The following is an 18,760-nucleotide window of genomic DNA, read 5'->3' on the forward strand; positions in this document are numbered from 1 at the left end:
CAACGCTTGGATATATATATATACATATATAAGCAAAAGAGCCCTGGCGCATTCGCGCTTTGAATTTAATGAGGTCCTCAAAACGCGCAGCCTAATTATTTCACTCACGTTTACCTGCAATTTCTCCCTACACATGCATATAAACATAAATATAACACATACATTTTATACAGATATGTGTATGATCTTCGATACTTGTTAAAACCTAAATAGATGGATATTTTACTTTTAAATTTACATCACTCCAACTATGTTTTGAATTTTGGCGCTTAACGCGACCCTATTAACATCCTATTTTATCACTAATTATTTTACTTTTTTTTATCATTAAAATATTTTTTTTTATTACATATTATTATCATTTGTTTAATTTTAAAATATGTAATAAAATGTAATCCTATAATGGTGCAATATAAACTTTATATAATAAATATATTTTATGTACATATATAAAGAATTAAAAAAAAAAAAGAGAATATAATTTAATTATTGTGTAGACTTTACATTTCAAATTAAACTTTTTGCAAATCAAATTCACTTGATTTGTAATAAAAATGTCAAAAATAATCAATTGAATAATTAAATATTTAATTTATTATAGATATAATCGTTGTATATGTATATTAGTATATAAAACATATATTTATGTATATGTACATAAATATATGTATCTTACTTGTAACCAAACGTTACTTCATGGTTTAGGTAGGTAACAGTATAGGTTAGATAGGTCTTTAACTTATTCCTAACCTCAAATATGCGCACTGGAGATTCAGACCTGTCTTTAACAATTTACATTTAATAAGTGAAATATTTATTACTGATAAACTAAGGTATTTATGTAATTAATTATTATATTAAATTTAATTGTATACTTTAAAGATTTCTTGTTATTTAATAAAACTATATCTATTTGATACACAGATAATTTATACACAAACATGTTGAGAGTAAAACAAATAAGCGGTGTTTGTTCTTTAACATTGGGCAATCTTATAAAGAGTGAACATTTTGTACCAAATGTAATTTACATGCAATGCATTAGATGGAAAAGGAAACCTATTTGGTTACCCACTGCAAAGACCAAGATGTTCAGAGTACCTCAAAGACCACAGATACCTACGGATGAATATTTAGAACTTAAAAGATTATTTAATAATTACAGAACATCTATGAAATCGCTTATGTAAGTTAATATATTTTTTTTACAAGAAAATTAATATAATAAAGATAATGGTTTTTTATACATTTGTTTGTAGGAATCATTTTGAAAATGAATTTTTGAAAAATCAAGAACAATTTGATGAAACAGTTATAAATAAACAAGCGGAAGATGATTTTATAAAGTGTAATTTAATAAATGATGAATGGAACAAGAAAGTAGCCAAAGTAAGAGAAGTTAGATTGCCAAAAGTAAAGAAAGCAAACAAAGAACTTGTATTGAAAAGATTAATAAAAAAAGAGGAAAGAGATTTATCGAAGATGCAAAAAATAGAGGAGCATGTTAAAAAGCTTAAAGAAGAAGTAAAAACTTTCATAACTGCTGAAAATATAGATGAAGCGATCGAGGAAGCATTAACTAACATTGTCAGTCATGACTATGCTATAGATTTAAAGGGAAACATTTATAAAGGAAAATACACCAATGGTCAAGAAACAAATGTATAAAATAATAAAGCTATTAGCTAATATAAATAAAAATCAAAATAAAAATGAGTTCTTTTAGAATTAATTTCTTTGCTTTTTATCTTCGTGTCTATTAATATTTACAAATGAATATATTTTGTTGTAATGTTAATTATTATGTTTCATTTTAATATTGGTTTTTAAAATATACATGATAGATCAAACAAATTGTTCATCATTTTTGGAATATGTTTATTTAAAATGATCATGATATATATATATATATATATATCATAACAAAAAAATCTCTTATAAACATATTCACTCAAATTCTATGAACTTATGTACCTTCCGACAGATTATAATATCACTTGCTATACTCTTTGCATTAACTATACATCTTTTTTATATTTGCATTGAATAAAATCGTAGTATAAAAACATTGATTAAAATGTAATTCTGTCTGCACTGTTAATTGTGAAAAAGTAACGACGAAAAAAATTATGTATATATATATACTATCTTTTTTACTTGGTTTTATTATATAATAGCATATACTGTAGTTTATGTTATTAGAATATCTTTGGCGTAGAAACAAATGATGTTGTGTTCTATGACATTTTATTATTTTAATAAAAAAAAAGAAAACTTTTGTTCCTATATTGAAAAATATTTGAAGGATTATTTCTAAATATATATATAAAAAAAATATTTACAGGAAAAACTCACATTAAAAAAAAAAAAGTGAATTATATTAATATACTTTTATACTTCTTAATATACTATAATTCTACTGCTTGAAAATCAGAATAGATAATAATCTACTGTTTCATCTTAGAATCATCGATTAACATAATTTCAAACTGCAAAATATTAAAGATTACGTTTAATAAATTGATTCCGTATAATCACATGACTTTTCTCGATTTAAAAAAATGAAGAAAATAGTCATATCAAAGAACCTATAGTATATTATATCTCGCATAAGCTTTTGCATTTAAAAATGCTACATATTTATATATATATATATATGTTTCGCATATAAACAAATTTGTTTATATGATATTAATATCGTAAAATATGTGGTATATATAAATACCAGTCTGTTTCATATATCTTACCACTATTAATTAAATTCATTCATAATGTATAATTGTAAATTTCTATGGTATAATTTACTTTATATCTATCAACTACAATACGTCTGACATAAGAAAGAAAATGGGCTGTTATTATTGCACTTTGATACCAGTTTCACTAATGTTTATTGAAACTTGGATTCAAAGAGAGGTGTAATATTTTCTTCAAGAAATTATGATCGTTATTGAAAATATTTGTTCGTTAAATTATTCTCAAAAAATTATTAGAGTTAATAATAGACAAATGTTAATTAAGCCGTATACGTGATTGACATCTTGGTATATAAATATTTATGTTGTTTGCAAAAATCTTATTAGACTTCAATTCTTATCGGTATCTTCTAATTTGATGCGTGTTACTTAAAGCTTAATTGAAGTACTATTATTTTATTTTATTTTATTTTACTTTACTTTATTTCTGTTCAAGTTCAATGGATTTTTCTTGAAAAATATAGAATTTGTAGAAAATTCTAAATCTTATTTATTTATCTTTGTTCTTTTGTTATTTTTTTTTTTTTTCGTGTATAATATGTATGAAAATGATGGCACATGTATTCTTAATACGAAATTGGCAATAGATATATATTTAAAAAATCTGCTGAATTTACGTTCACGATATATAATATCCCTCTTGGTCAAATAATAAAACAAACGCTTCCGTTTATTATTTAGCAATGATTTAGATTTCCTTCTTTCTTTTCTTTTCTTTCCTTTTTTTTTTTATTAAATTTTAACTTAATTGGTAACATTATCTGCCATTAATTCATTTCTTTAACAATATATATGTTCTTTTTTTTCTTTTTTTTTAAATTATTTGTAATTCATCCATTTCACAAATCACATTTTCTTAGTGATATTAGTAATTTCACTTTTAAAATACAACGCTATATATATATTTAATAAAAAGGATTATATATTTTGCACTTATACGCAAAAAAGAAGCAATATATAATAACTTCATGCTTACTTTGGCGAACGGATAGCTCATTTCGGCTATCGACATTAATGTCCATTCAATCAACGATATCTTCATTATTATTTAATAAAGAAATACAGACAGGATGTCCTGTAATTAATGGTACAAGCGAGTAGAAATGATTGTACATAAAAAACTAAGTTTATTTTTGAGCAATAATAAGCCTTACTCTATATTTTTGACTCAGTTTATCTACACAAAATCACCCCTTGTTCGCTTGTACTACCACTGGTTACAGGACATCCTATATACATATATATATATAAAATTAAACAGTCAAATAATCTCTACTGATTTATGACAACAACAAAAAAAAGAATGACAGAGCTTAGCGTATCTTTATAAAGCAAAAAGTTGAGAAAATGATAAAAACAAGCAATAAACTCTTTTGAAATAAATCAGAATAAGTAAATATATGTAATATATATATATATATATTGGTATAAAATTTGGTCAACTTCATTCTATTTGACAATACTACCATGTGTATTAAAATATTTTGTACGAATATATATTATATGTAATAATAATAATAATAATAATAAGAATAATGGCTGATAAATGTGGTATGTATAATTACATAACTACACTATTTTATGACAGCAGTAAATATCGATGCTCGTTTTAAATTGATTAAATGTACTCTAATACAATAATGATAATTCAATTTGCTTGAAATCAAAGACGATTTTACATTTACAGACCTTTTCAGTCATTTCTACAGTTATTCAACATTCATATGTAGATCTTATAATTTATCTCACGATAATGCACATATAACTAAATAAAAATTAATAATAATAATAATAATAAAAATAATAATAATAGTAATAGTAGTATTGGTGGTGCTGGTGGAAGTATTAATAACATTATTAATAGTAATAATAATAATAATGATAGTACTAACAAGAACGATAATAATAACAATGATAATAATAATTAATAAATCTTTTCAATTCTTAAAGCATAATTCTTGACGAAATGAGCATTATTAATATTATAAAAACACTGTTACGCTAATTATTACAATGTAAATATTAATAATTATAATTTTTTTTGGTTTTATACTATAAAAAAAAAAAAGGATGATTTTATAGAGGGATTATTCTAATGGCACAATACCAAATTAGTGCAAAATATTATTAATGATTTTAAAATAGCTTCCAGGTAACATGTAATAACTTAATAAGAGCTCGTCTATATAATATGCTTATTATCATCGTATTTATTACTGACAATTCAGTCATATGTGAATTAATCAAATATATGTCACATATTTAAGTTAGATTTTTAGTATTGATATTATCTATTTATAGTGTATAATAGTTTGTACGATCGATGATTATTATATCAATTCTATGTCTCAAGGCTATCATCAGACAGGATTTTGTACGGTAGTGCACCTCTAGAATAAATCTCTGTATTATGCACTCAAATATCCTCATTTCTTTCTTCTTTCTTCTTCTTTCTTCTTCCTCTTCTTCCTTCTCTTCTTCTTCTTCTTCTTCTTCTTCCAAATGATATATTACAAATGTTAAGTTCATTGTATTTAGCAGATTACGTATTTCAAACTATATTAAAAGATAAATCTCATATATTGATATGAATATTATCATCAACGATGATGATCTCAATAAAATGAGATTATGACTATTTCTTTTGAAAATGTATTTTTTTACATGTTTTCTTTTCTTTTCTTTTCATTTTATTATACTCAATGCATTTTATTCAAGTTGAAATAGCTGCCTTCTTTTTTTCTTTTTTTTTAAATAATTTCAGCTTTATATAATAAGAGAGACCAAATGTCTACTAAAATACATTTTTATTTTTATTCTTTTACTTTTTATTTTCTTTTGCAGATGCATTTCGTCAGAGTAAAATATAACTTTTTGATTCAAAAATAATAATGTCACTTTTTGTTTAAGTTTTGTACATTGATTGAAATAGTACAAGGCCGTGGCACACATTTTATTTCTATAATTTAATAACATATATAGGGTGAGTCAGTTAAGTTTATAAATTACAATACAATTTTAATGTAGAAATTATTCATTCGAGTGGTCGATCTTAGCTGACTCGCTCTGTATATACTGTAAACCATTGAGACGAATTTTAATTGGTATTTTAAACTCAATTTTTTTCTGTTCTGTTTCGTTTTTCTTCTTTCTTTTTTTTTTTTTCTCCAACACTTGTTTCAATGAAATTTAATTATTTCAATTTAAAATCTTAAGAATGTGTTGCATATTAAAAGTCCCTCTACATACATAATGTATATTTTGCACATCATCACATCTCTAACATTGTGACCTTTGTTCTTCTTTTCTTTTCGTATATTATCAAAATGTATGTAAAATTATTCAATACCACGTGGACCATCAATTGGCATAGTATGTAATACTTCGTCTAACAATTGAAGAGCTCTGTGCAAATGTACCTAAGAGGAATACAATAAATCTTGTGTCTTATTTATTAGTCATTAGAATAACACATGTAATATTTTTCATATGCTAATATTGTAAATACTTTTTATACCTCAATCCAACATGGAGTTTCCTTTATGCTTTGCCTTGGGTAATCAGGACCCCAACCTTTCACAAAACTTAAACGTAAGATGCAAAGTCGTCGAAGATCGTCCACTCCAATACCAGCAGCTGCACTTAAATCTATACAACATTGATTTATATTTATAAATTGTTGGATAATAATATTTAACTGTACATTTGCACTGACGACAGACACTAACTTTTAGTTATAGGTGCTCCATGCGTAAGATGACCAGCAACAGCAGCAGCTTGTGCGGCAGCAGCAGCTTGCGCTGTAGCTGCCTGTCCTCTCATCTGTTTATGGCATTGACGCAAATCAAACACCTTAATATATGCAGAAGGATATATTTTATGTACCGCATCTCCAGGTGCTCGACCAGCTTCTCTGTCTAAATAATAAGACTGTACAAAAACACTATGCTCACTTTGGCATCTTAACCACACATCCCCTTCGCCTCTTAAGTCTAACACTACTCCTTTTCCTGAAGTCAAATGAATACAATTCAATGAAATTATATATACATAAAAGTACATAGGGTAGCTGAGATTTTTCTAATATCTAATATTTAAATGTATACCTATATGTAGACGTGCCCTTTCACTTTGTTCTGTTCTGTGTACATTACTTAATGCCCCTAAACAGAATCTGTTACCTCCACTTGGATCTACATAACCATCGACTGTAACTGTTGGACAACCGCTGCTTACTTTAAAAGTTTCTCCTACTTGTGTATCTAGTTCAAAATAACCAACAGAACACCAATATTCAGGAGCTGGTTGCGTAGACAATAATCCACCAATATTTCCAGCAACGTCTCCACCATGACTAGCCCCTATTTAATTGGCAATATATTAAGAAAGACAAGTTATTAGACAAATTCTTTGACATAATACTAAATCTAAGCTTACAGTAAGATGTAGCGTGAAGATGTCTATGATCTGGAGGTTGCATACTTTGTGTGTAAGTAAGTGTATTAGCTCCTGTCCATTGTGGAGCTCCGGAATTATATGAATTCGTTGCTGTGCCAACGGTAAATCCATTTGAATGATGAAGATGTACAGGCGACACTGGAGAATTTTGACTTTCGCCTAAAATAATGTTATGTCTATTTATTACTATAACGAACTAAAGAAAAAGAAAATATACCTAAGGAAGCTGCTAAGGCCTCAACGTTTGTTGACGGTTGATTAATATCTTGAGGAGGGGTGGTTCCATAAAATGTATCTGTTGATTGTCCCTGAGGTGGACTCAATATTTGGGTACTGTTGTTTCCACTGGCTGCATTTATTGACTGCTGCTGGCTACCTACGGTGTGACTCATTGGATGTACTACTGCTGTAAAATCAAATGTGACTCATACACAATACATAATACAAATGTACTAATATCATATTCGAAATTTCACACAGTTTTTACCCAGTCTTTCTGAAAATTATTCATTTCAGATAGAATCATTTCTGCTGCATTACTATAGAGATTATTCAATTAATTGTCTATAATACAAAGCGAAAGCTGAATAAAGAAAATAAAAAAGACAATAAAAGCAGAAAAAAAGCTTTTTATTATATACGTACGATGATGTATGTTATGTGTCGAAGAGTGATGAGGTGTAGGAATCCAAGTTTGCCTAGGACAATTATTGTCGTCCAATTTAGTGTGGGGGTTACCACTATTCCCTCCCCCACTATTGCCAAATATACCCTCACCATTAGCTGTGCAACAACAACAAAAAGAAAAAGAAAATAATCAAGCAAAAATGAAATGTAAAACTGCAAAATAACATAATATACCTTAAAGCAATAATTGTATACTTGAAATAAAGTAATAGAATAATAGCATATTTATTATCGCAATAGCGCATAACTTGCAGTCAAAATTTTGTGCTATGGAAAATATATATATAGTCATGTTATTATATTTATTGAAACATATTCCATATTTGGAACATTTGTAATATTTGGTACAAAAAACATTTCTTTTTCTATTTTATTGCATTTCAACATATCTTTTTATGAATTCTTGTATACATACCATTTACATAAGCCAGTACTATTCAAACCTATGATATTTGTATATAAAAAATATAAATTGATACATGAGTAGTATATAAATCTTAATTTAGTTAAATAGCACTGGCATAAATGTACGATAAAATCAAGTTGAATTAGGTGAACAAATGTTTAACTTACTTGGATTAGGTGGTGCTAAACCTGGTATGAAACCTTGTTGAGGTTGTGGTGTGTTATTTGCTGTAGGTGGTTGTGCAGGCGGATGGTGTTGAATAGTTTGATTCATTTCACCATCAACATCCATAGCCGCTCCTATTGTCCCGGCAGCAGCTGATCCACCACCCCCAACGGTATATTCATCTTTGACCAATCTGTTGCCCGGTCCAACACCTACTCCTGGTTGCAGCGACAATCCAGACAGGTCTGCAAAGAATGGGTCTGTGCGGGGGAAACCAACCCCTTCCATCATACACCAAGGCCACAATAATAAATCATTTACTCTTATGGTGCTACTACTATTGAGCTCACAAAAGCTTATCAAGCAAGTAACGCCAAAAATATAATAAACAGATATATATAATAACAATGTGTAAATGCAAAATTGAAATATTTCAATATAGATGAGCACGTAAAATAAAGACAACTTACCTATGCCAGGTGAAACAACTCTTTCATAGTGATAAGGATTCACGCATACTGAATCACACTTTAAGTCAAAAGCAAATTGACAATATTTCACATGTTTTAATTCATTTTTATGTAAATCTGGCCATCTCCAGATCCGTGCATAAATGACATGTGGGAAACCCTTACGTCCAGCAACTTGCAACCTGCCATCAAGCGTTCTTTGTATAGTAACACATTTGCTGGGATGTGCTCCATTCGTAGTGATTGCTGTTATTAGGCTATCTAGCTCATCTCTCTTTTCCTAACGCATAAATAGAACACAAATTAAAATAGATTTAGTATTATTAGAAAAACTAAATATTATAGATCAAGCGAATATACAATACAATTACTTTAAGCTTTTTCACCAATGATTCAATAGCACGTTTACTGAATCCTTCGCTTTCACCACCTTGACGATGACACATTAAAGAATGCACAATACTTAAACAAGCATCCGCACTTGTCGGAGCACTAGGTGCAATTCCGGACATTTCTCTAACTACAAAACAAAAATATACAAATTTATAAGGGTTAAAAGAAATACAAAAAGGGAATAAAAAAAAATGATAATACTCACGTTCTGGATTAGGTTGCATTGGGGGCGAGGGATAAAGGTGACCTCCCCCGCCCGCCAATCCAACCATCTCTGTAAAAGCCGTGGTGGATAAAGTACCACCGCTTAAATGCAACACTTGAATTTCCTTCTAATAAATGCAAAGCAATATTATTTGGTAATTTTACCATCTAGCAACAAAATACTCAATCTTCAATCACTTATGTATACAGAATATACAATCTATCTGAAAAAAAAAAGAAACATATTAAACAATGAAGTAAAAATTATGTCATCGATATCGACATACATGAGCATGAATAAACGATAATCACACCTTTTGCAAACAAAAGTCGACTGAATGAAATAGTTTAGCAAAAATGATTCTTGTAATATCACAAAAGTATATCCTTCATATATTAACCATCATATATAACAACCACACGAAAGAACTTGATAAATATTGTATTATTAATAAACCTTAATATTATTGTAGCATCAGTTTAGTGACTTTTTAAAGTCCGTATATTTATAAAATAAAAAAGGTAGATAAACATTTTTTTTTCAATTTAAGTTTAACGTTACACTATATCGTAGGTTAGCATGTTACTTTAATGTATGCACTTTATAAACTGCCAGTTTAAAGTTTAGAAAGGTCCTATCTAAATAAGTTACAATTGAAATATATATATATGTATATATATATATATACACCTATCTTGCAACAATAGTCCTAGCTTTATATAAGTTTTAAATATACGAATAAATAACGATTGTCGTCAATACGAATTAGTCCGATACTTCGACAAGACTCAACTAGGTACAAATCAGGTTGTTCAACCTTTATTGGACTTTAAACGCTAATCTCTCTATGTGCTTTTTAGAGATTTGTTATCGTAGCATATGATACAAGTGAAAATATAACCCTTATTTTGATACGTCAATTAAATGCGCGCCAAATTTAAAATCTGACATTTTAAGAAGACTTTACTAGGTACAAATCAGGTTGTGCTTTATGAGATTTTAAACATAAATTTCTCTATACACTTTTTGGAGATTTTTTACTATAATATGACAGATATGAAAATATAATTATATATACGTACAGATGCATTTTCTTTGATTGTTTAATTAAATTAATAATATTTTTATTAATATATATATATATGAAGTATCTTTATTGTAAAAACATGGTATATAAATATGTGTTTATGATCTTTTATGCCTGATACATTACTACTTCAATTTTATAATTCATTTGGTTGAAATTTGTTATTTCAATTTAATTATTTTTTAATGTAAACTAAAATCACATAATAATAATTATAGATAAATACTTCTGATTCTATATATATATACACACACATCACTTATAAACATTTAAATGAGCAAAAAATTAATCTAATCATTTAGAATAATTAAACAACAAATGTTTTTTAAACTTTTCATAAGAAATTTTCATAATGGAACATATTTAAACAAATGTTCTGAAAAAAATATAATATTATGTATTATACGATACAATATTTTACAATGATATATTATCACTATTATTAAAAATGACGAGTATCAAAGAAATGATAATTTACAAATGTTATTAGACTAATTTTTTAGCTTCAAAAAAATACTTAAGATGTCTCATTTGCCAAGCACCCATAATTAATAAAATAATTGTTTGAGCGAGAGACCACCAAAACACACGTCGATGAGTACTTTCTGATGTTTGTCGGAAACGTTCTTCACGATACTGAAATGAATAATTAGAAAGAATAATTAAAAATAAATACTACTAAAACTATTAATTACATTTTGTTTCATAAGTTTCTTACTCGTTGATAGTTTTGTTCTTTGGTTATCTGTTCGACCTGATCTACAAGTTGACGTATTCTTAATTGTAATTCGGTTAACTTTTCTTTCTGTGCTACATTAGCATAATCAATCGCTTGCTCTCCTACTTGTATATCTAAATGTACTCTCTGTGAAATCATATTGTTAATTATACCACATCAAAATGATATAAACCTTGATAAATGTGTAAGTAATATAATTTACCAGCTGTGTCCCACTGAACCATGCAGTACTGTTGGAATATAAACAAATAATATGTTCTCCAGGTGTATGCGATGTGAATGCGATTCTTCCTTCAGAACTATAAACTCTAGAAAGTATTGTTTTGTCATCAGGATCTTTAATTTCAACATGCATACCAATTCCAGTACTACTTTTCATAAATCCATCACTTCTTGGATCATACAATTCCACCTTATAATGAACTATATTAAATAAATGAAATTATCCGTTATTTAAGAATATAAATAAACATATGAACAATAATATTTGTACCTAATACTTTAGTTTCATCAGGAATTTCTTCAATAAAACATTTTCGTTCGGTTTCACCGATATGGAAGTATAACCCATTTCCATTATTAACAAAAACACAGAATAGAAGAACAAGAATAGTTCCTTTTTTAACATGATTTTAATCAATATTATAACAATTTATATTTTTATTATTTCAATTATTTTCAATTTTGTAATAAATCTTGTGTGACACAAGAAAACATGGACGTTCACTACTAACAATCAATAGCCAACATTTCAATTCATACGTGGCGTCATTAATTGTATAATACATAGATAGGATAGTCTAATATATTTCACTATATTATTGTTATACAATAAATATTAATTATTTCGTTCATTATTTTGCCTATAGATTGCAATAATAATTTAATTATATTTCTAATCAATAAATAAATCATATAATTATTATTTACAGACAATAATAAAATAAATCTTACATAGGAAATTATCTAATTGCATAATTATCTTTGTTTATAATTGTATTTTTTTTAATGAAGTTAATTTTCTCTTTACGAGATTACATGTAATTATTTTGAAACTAGTAATATTAAAGCACAAGAGAGAGCTTTTAAAAGACATAAAAAAATTAAATTTCGCGCTTTCTTTTTAATTCTGTCGTATTGCCAGGCATGCGAGAAATATTTTCAAGGGATTTTCATGATTTGTAGTCGAGAAACTACTGTATGTCTCTTTGCAGTAAACCTAAGCCAGTCTAATTCATTCTTGTAATAACATAAATTAACAAAAATGTCGGTGTGGAGACAAGCAGGATTAAAGTAAGATTTTAATTATATTTTTCTATCAAATTGTATACCATAATTGTTATAAAAATAACTTATAATATGTTAAAATTACATCATGTAAAAATTCTTCATATAATATTATATAATCTTTCATCTTAGAGATCATTACATTTATGATTTATTATTTTATCATTTTTTCTTTCAGCTATATAAATTATTCTCAAATTGCTGCCAGGCTTGTTAGACAAGCTTTAAAAAGTGATATAAGAGTAGAAGCTCAAAAGCGTGACGAGAGTAACGTTAAATTTACTCAATGGAAAGATGGAAAACCAGTCAGTACGTATATTTTTAAATATAATCTAAAATATCTATCGATTTTCATTTATTTTTATTTATTTATTTTTTTTTGTATAAATATATAATCATCGATTTATGATTATTCTTATTTATCATTCGATACAAAAATTAATTTGTTACAGCTGAGAAATATTAAATTTGAAGATCTTGTAAGTCTATGGGGTTTTTTTTTCAGTTTGAGTTTGTTTGAATTAATTATTAACATTTTGAGTTTGTGTATGAATAATTTTGTTAAGACTTGTTCCACTCAAAGAAGGTTAAAGTGTTTGAAATTGGAAAATAACTAATATAATGAGAGTACAATTGTGTTTTAATCTTAACATTTTATATGATAGTATTTCTTTATTAATGTATATATATATATGAATGCGCTGTGTATAACAATACAATGCATTACACGTTTTAATGTAACTTTCTTTCTTTCTATTTTTTTTTTCCTTTTGAAGTTTCTTTTCTAATAATCGATAACAAATAAAATTTTTGTTACAGAAAAACAGTAAATATCTGTATCACAGCTGGGTAGGAAAATTCATCCGATATATTTACATTTATAGAAATAACTTATGTATGATGATCCTAATTCACATATGAAATAAAATCATCTTCCACTTTGTCATGGCTATTTTTTAGCTTAACTATTGTTGTCGATGTTATTAGTTTTTTAAGCGTCATCTTACAACTGGACATTGTGCTTTACAGTATACTATAAAAAATAAAAAAAAAGATATGTTATATATATTATAATTAAATCGATTCTCTTCTTCTGTTTTTTTTTTTTCATATTAAAAATATTATATTAAGTTTACCTATAAATTCAGAAACAACATCATTGTCGTTATCTCCACGCATAGTTCCTGTTATTTCTTCGTCTTCAACCATTGGCAAAAATAATTGTACAAATTCAGGCGTGTAAGGAGGCACAATTGTGTCTAATACCTAAAATAATAAAACATTAAAGATAGTTAGTTTTGAAGTTTGTTAATTATATGAGTGATAACAGAAAATAATAAATACTTCAGTAACAAAATATCGAATTAAGGAAACATCAGTATCACCACGTTGCCAACATTGTTTTATGTAGCATACTACTGGAATTACACAATCGCGACTCAGTAAATTAACCATCCTGTCAATCAACATTTTTTTTATCTCCAACTTAAACAAAAAAATTGTATTAGACATTGTGATTTATTTAGAAATATAATTATTTGAAAATATTTACCTGTACAAGTATTTCAAGCTCATCCTGTTTACTTTCAAATAATTGTACAAGAAGTTGCAATACTTTTGTATGCAATAAAGGATGACAAGCAACAACTTCGTCGAGCAAAGCAAGATGAACGGGACGACAGTGTTCAGTACATAATTTAAAATATGATGGTTCTGTAACTGTACATTCGACCCATCTGATCACTCCAACACTTACAACAGGAAAACTGTAAAAGATTGTCAATATAATTAATATTTGTTGATATTTTTCTTTGATAATACATTGTAAAATTAGTTATTTCAAATATACCGTAAACATTGATAAATAGTTTGTAGTTCTACAACAAGTTCAGTTGAACCTTTATTAATGTTGCAAATATTATGAACTTTTTCAATTGCTTGAATAGTCATCTTCAGTTCTTCTTTATTAACTTTACGGGCATTACCCTTTTTCGCAGGAACTTCGCATACACTTGCAGCATATGCTAATAAGAATATATATTTTGATTTATGTTCAGGATTTACTTTAACTCCAGGTTTAAATAACGCATCCACTAATAGTTCTATAAAAAGATAAGAACAAATTAAAATATCTTATATTATAAGTAAGAATTATATATAAAAAAAAAAATATGTGTAATATATGAAATTACCTAAAAATTGAGGATTACGAAGTAATTCAATTGATGGAGGCTCTGCCGCTGAATAATTACGGTATAATACAGAGATATCTGCAGGATTCAAATTATTTCGTGATAACATGGATGCTAATGCTTCACACGCTGCAGGGCTACTTGCTGCTCCGTTGAGAGCCATTGTAATTGGAGTAACATCGTGTCGACTAGAAATATGTAAATTAATTATTATACTTACATTCCAAGAAATCAAGTTGAAATTTAATAAACATTGTAATATTCTTCTTACTTCTGTTGAGCGCATTTGGTAATTTCCTGAGAAAGTCTTTTCATCATAAATCCACCTTTGGGTTCTTGTGCAAGTATTTGTAATAATACTTGACTGTAAACATAAGTGTGTTGACCATGACAGACCATTTTCTAGAAAAATACAAAATGTATCATACTTTGCCATTAATCAATTTTCAATTTAATGATTCAAATATGATGCTTTTATTACTAACAGCACATTCTTGAATACTGGATTGCCAATTTTCCGTGTTTTGTAAGAATCCAGCAATAGCTGTTTTTAAAACCCGAGAGAATACTTCTATTTGCTGTGCAGCTGTAGAAATACTTGTAATTTCTCCTTGAAAACCAGCATCAGATATGAGCTATATAAAAAAAATAGTAATTATTCATAATACATGCATATAATATGTAAATAATGCAATTACAAATTAATATGCATTTATCTATACTTTGATAGTAAAATTTAGCATGAGACAATCAGGATATTCTTCAGCAAGTCTATAAATAAGCGATCTCCAAGTAGGATGTTGTATCATTTCTGTTAACCAGGCTGGTGTCTGTTAAAATAAAAAAATGATAATTAATATTTTCTACTTTTGCAGTTTTCTATTTTATACATAAAATAAAATCGACATACTTCTCCTTCCTCAGTAAAAATTTTATCAGCTTTTTTTGGATCAAACGTTTTCAAAATCATATCTTTCAAATTATTTTCCACCATCGCTTGTACATCGGTAACTTTGACTCCTGCCAGAATGAGCCACTCGGCAAGGAGATTGGCCATTTGTGCACAAGCAGTATAATTTCTGGATAATAATCCTATAACTTGTTCTGGATTTCCACCCGCTTGAAAATATCTATAAAATGATAACATAAAATGTAATATGTTAACTTATATTCATTCTAAATTAAATAATTATTATTATTGTCGATCATTACACACACACACACACAAGTACCTTTTTAATTGCGTAAAAATTCCAGGTTCCATTATATAATCAGCTGTTTTAAATTTATCTAAACATTCAGCTAAAACTTCTTGAGGATTATCAAATGTATCTTCGCTTCCATATTCATCAGTATTTCGACCCATTTCATCACCCCAACCGCTACGATCTTCATCATAATCTGACTCCATCTAAATATAATATATATGAACATTTTACTATTTATAGAAATGAATATAATGATAAATATGATAAATATGATAAATATTCTTCATAAATTTTACTCTACTAACATTAAATATACGTCAATTAAATCTACTAACAATATTATTATAATTAAATATAAATATAAAATACAAAAATATTTACTTTTAGGTTAGGAAGGATGAAAAATTGATTGGAAAATAAAAAGACAATATTAGTTGTAATTTAATAAAAACCCTTAGAAATATTTAATAGCTTCATCTAATTATATTATATTATAAATATCATCAATTTTATTTTACTTACTTTTATTTTATTGTATTTTATTTATTTAGAAAACTCCAGAAACATGTAAACAAAACGCATCCGACTGCTCTTAAGAACGTGGCATAACTTATTGCATGGATTTAACAGTGCTGCCAGATCGTGGGTAAATCTTACCCTCTCCCTATGCCACTGGGATTGCACACAATGAAAGTTATCCATGTCCGTGTGTTTGGGATGTCGAAAGAAGTCGAGTGTAACCGAAGTTGGCGATTGGCCACGAAGTGCACACTATGAAAGCGACTCGTGTCCATGTGTTCGGACGACACGAGTCGCTTTCATAGTGTGCCACTTCGTGGCCAATCGCCAACTTCGGTTACACTCGACTTCTTTCGACATCCCAAACACACGGACATGGATAACTTTCATTGTGTGCAATCCCAGTGGCATAGGGAGAGGGTAAGATTTACCCACGATCTGGCAACACAGCGTGGCACAATCGTATGTACTACTAGAACAAAATATATACAATGCATGTAAATATAAATTTGATTGGTTTATTGATCTGACCAATAGAAAGCTTGAAAAAACTTGTCCAATTGAAAAGTGACATTATTTATATTTAAAATAAAACTTTTATCTAATTGAAAATTAATATTATATAGATAATTCATTTTATTTTATATGCTATGAATTCTTTATCGTAAAAATACATCGCGATGACAATATATCAGAAATCATCTATCAGCTATAAAAATCGCTTCATGATCGACATGTTGGTCACCTGTTTTAAATAAGCAATAAACCGTTGTTAATTTAAATAGTTGATTTTATATGTAACACAATATAAATTTTAATAAAATAATATTTTTAATTTTAACAAAATGATTACTCGTCAAAAGTTGCAAAACTCTCCACAACTGGTAATATTTTATAAGATCTTTACTTGATAGATAATAGCTTTGAAATATATCTTTTAAATAGATAAATTACAACCAGTTACAATATATATTTTATCTTTTTTTTTTTTTGTAGTACAAGGTAGTAAATAAAAATAAGAATTTAAAAACATCTACAAGATTTTATATATAATATACTTGTATAATATATTGTTTTAATTTTGTTTCAATTTGAACAGGTGGATATTAATAAACAAACGTATGAAGAACAGAAATTAGATATTTCAGCATTACCATCAATAGTATTTAAAGGAAAAATAGACTTTTCTAATGACTTTTACGATTGTGCCAAAATTTGTGACAACATTATGTAAGCTTTTCAATTTTATATTCTCCTTATAATTATTTATTATCTTTATGTTACATGTTAAAAAAAAAAAAAACCTTTATTTTTCTTTAGAGAAGAGATTGAAAAACTTGAAGACAACATTGTACCGATAGGCTTTGACTTAGAATGGCCATTTGATTATAAAACAGGAGCCAAAAAGACAGCATTAGCACAAATTTGTTTAAACGAATCTGTTTGCCATTTGTTACATTTATATAATTTATCAAAGTTACCAGCAGCTTTCGTGCAACTTTTAAGTCATCCAAAAGTAAGGCTTGTTGGTGTTAAAGTTAAAAAGTAAGTTAAAGTTAATATATTCATTATGTTGTAATTTATAATTTAATATAAATATGTTGTAGTGATGTGCGGAAACTTGGAAGAGATTTTTCTGAATTTCCAGCTGAAAAAGTAGTAATAGAAAATTGCATTGAATGTGGTCCACTTGCAAATAAGATTTTAAATCGTTCCTGTCATTGGAGTTTAAAAAACTTGACTGCTTATATGGTTGGTTTTCCAAGAAACTGTATATTTATTATTTTCATTATTATTTATGTATGATTAATTTGTTTTTGTTTTAGTTAAAGAAGAAAATTGATAAGAATCCTGAAGTAAGAAACAGCAAATGGCATATTCAACCTTTAAGTAAAGCACAAAAAATATATGCAGCTACAGATGCGTATGTATGTACAGTACTATCATTTTGAGAAAAAAAAATTTATAATTTATGTAACTTTTAAAGATATACTCTTTACTATTATTTACAGGTATCATTACTTAATTATTTAGCAATTAAAGAAAGGTCTTCTGAAAAAGAGGAGGAGTCTTCTGAAAAAAAGGAGACTTGTAAAAAAGAAGAAGATTAGTTGCATATTCATTAATGAAGAAAATGAGAATATCTGTTATAATATAAAATAATATTTTTGTACTTTGTTACATTATT

At 27.3% G+C, this 18,760-nt stretch overlaps 6 protein-coding genes across 16 annotated transcripts; 3 read left to right on the forward strand and 3 right to left on the reverse strand.

Annotated features, from left to right (window-relative positions):
* Positions 1-531: 531 nt before the first annotated feature.
* Positions 532-1,716, forward strand: mRpS26 (mitochondrial ribosomal protein S26). The gene is made up of 3 exons (XM_015332113.2): positions 532-833; positions 925-1,186; positions 1,260-1,716. Exons 2-3 carry the CDS (start codon positions 942-944, stop codon positions 1,666-1,668), a joined length of 654 nt encoding a protein of 217 aa, XP_015187599.1. The 5' UTR covers positions 532-833; positions 925-941; the 3' UTR covers positions 1,669-1,716.
* Positions 1,717-4,943: 3,227 nt separating this feature from the next.
* Med (Smad/Smad4 homolog Medea) lies at positions 4,944-10,341 on the reverse strand. Of its 8 annotated transcripts, none has more exons than XM_015332097.2 (12): positions 9,854-10,341; positions 9,541-9,759; positions 9,314-9,462; positions 8,943-9,222; positions 8,475-8,753; positions 7,860-7,997; positions 7,432-7,620; positions 7,194-7,373; positions 6,863-7,117; positions 6,485-6,766; positions 6,274-6,404; positions 4,944-6,175 (listed from the first exon to the last, which is right to left on the reverse strand). In XM_015332097.2, the coding sequence occupies exons 2-12, from the start codon at positions 9,605-9,607 to the stop codon at positions 6,095-6,097; spliced, it is 2,031 nt and encodes a 676-aa protein (XP_015187583.1). In that variant the 5' UTR covers positions 9,608-9,759; positions 9,854-10,341; the 3' UTR covers positions 4,944-6,094. The 8 variants fall into 8 exon arrangements, with proteins under 8 accessions (XP_015187583.1, XP_015187585.1, XP_015187586.1 ...); XM_015332099.2 differs by having other exon boundaries at positions 8,475-8,732; positions 9,541-9,763; XM_015332100.2 differs by having other exon boundaries at positions 7,432-7,590; positions 9,541-9,763.
* Positions 10,342-11,001: 660 nt separating this feature from the next.
* Positions 11,002-12,112, reverse strand: eca (transmembrane p24 trafficking protein eclair). The gene is made up of 4 exons (XM_015332056.2): positions 11,860-12,112; positions 11,569-11,789; positions 11,346-11,492; positions 11,002-11,263 (listed from the first exon to the last, which is right to left on the reverse strand). Exons 2-4 carry the CDS (start codon positions 11,743-11,745, stop codon positions 11,114-11,116), a joined length of 474 nt encoding a protein of 157 aa, XP_015187542.2. The 5' UTR covers positions 11,746-11,789; positions 11,860-12,112; the 3' UTR covers positions 11,002-11,113.
* A 387-nt stretch (positions 12,113-12,499) lies between these two features.
* On the forward strand, positions 12,500-13,594 carry LOC107072302 (protein stunted). Of its 2 annotated transcripts, none has more exons than XM_015332112.2 (3): positions 12,500-12,659; positions 12,832-12,962; positions 13,473-13,594. In XM_015332112.2, exons 1-3 carry the CDS (start codon positions 12,631-12,633, stop codon positions 13,481-13,483), a joined length of 171 nt encoding a protein of 56 aa, XP_015187598.1. In that variant the 5' UTR covers positions 12,500-12,630; the 3' UTR covers positions 13,484-13,594. The 2 variants fall into 2 exon arrangements, with proteins under 2 accessions (XP_015187598.1, XP_015187597.1); XM_015332111.2 differs by lacking the exon at positions 13,473-13,594 and adding an exon at positions 13,106-13,132.
* Positions 13,276-16,722, reverse strand: TH1 (negative elongation factor complex member TH1). The gene is made up of 12 exons (XM_015332109.2): positions 16,576-16,722; positions 16,078-16,256; positions 15,756-15,975; positions 15,568-15,675; positions 15,331-15,480; positions 15,117-15,247; positions 14,846-15,033; positions 14,503-14,755; positions 14,206-14,419; positions 13,998-14,138; positions 13,790-13,919; positions 13,276-13,686 (listed from the first exon to the last, which is right to left on the reverse strand). Exons 2-12 carry the CDS (start codon positions 16,254-16,256, stop codon positions 13,652-13,654), a joined length of 1,749 nt encoding a protein of 582 aa, XP_015187595.1. The 5' UTR covers positions 16,576-16,722; the 3' UTR covers positions 13,276-13,651.
* A 108-nt stretch (positions 16,723-16,830) lies between these two features.
* Positions 16,831-18,740, forward strand: WRNexo (WRN RecQ like helicase). 3 transcript variants are annotated; one of them, XM_089176478.1, is made up of 6 exons: positions 16,831-17,034; positions 17,672-17,802; positions 17,893-18,117; positions 18,180-18,324; positions 18,399-18,496; positions 18,585-18,740. In XM_089176478.1, exons 1-6 carry the CDS (start codon positions 16,846-16,848, stop codon positions 18,604-18,606), a joined length of 810 nt encoding a protein of 269 aa, XP_089032604.1. In that variant the 5' UTR covers positions 16,831-16,845; the 3' UTR covers positions 18,607-18,740. The 3 variants fall into 3 exon arrangements, with proteins under 3 accessions (XP_089032604.1, XP_089032603.1, XP_015187566.1); XM_089176477.1 differs by having other exon boundaries at positions 18,399-18,500; positions 18,585-18,728; XM_015332080.2 differs by lacking the exon at positions 16,831-17,034 and adding an exon at positions 17,267-17,456 and having other exon boundaries at positions 18,399-18,500; positions 18,585-18,728.
* The last annotated feature ends 20 nt before the right edge of the window (positions 18,741-18,760 follow it).

Source organism: Polistes dominula, unplaced genomic scaffold (assembly GCF_049000335.1).
Source record: "Polistes dominula isolate Pdom_NZ unplaced genomic scaffold, Pdom_raw_medaka contig_25, whole genome shotgun sequence".
Classification (NCBI taxonomy): Eukaryota; Metazoa; Arthropoda; class Insecta; order Hymenoptera; family Vespidae; genus Polistes; species Polistes dominula.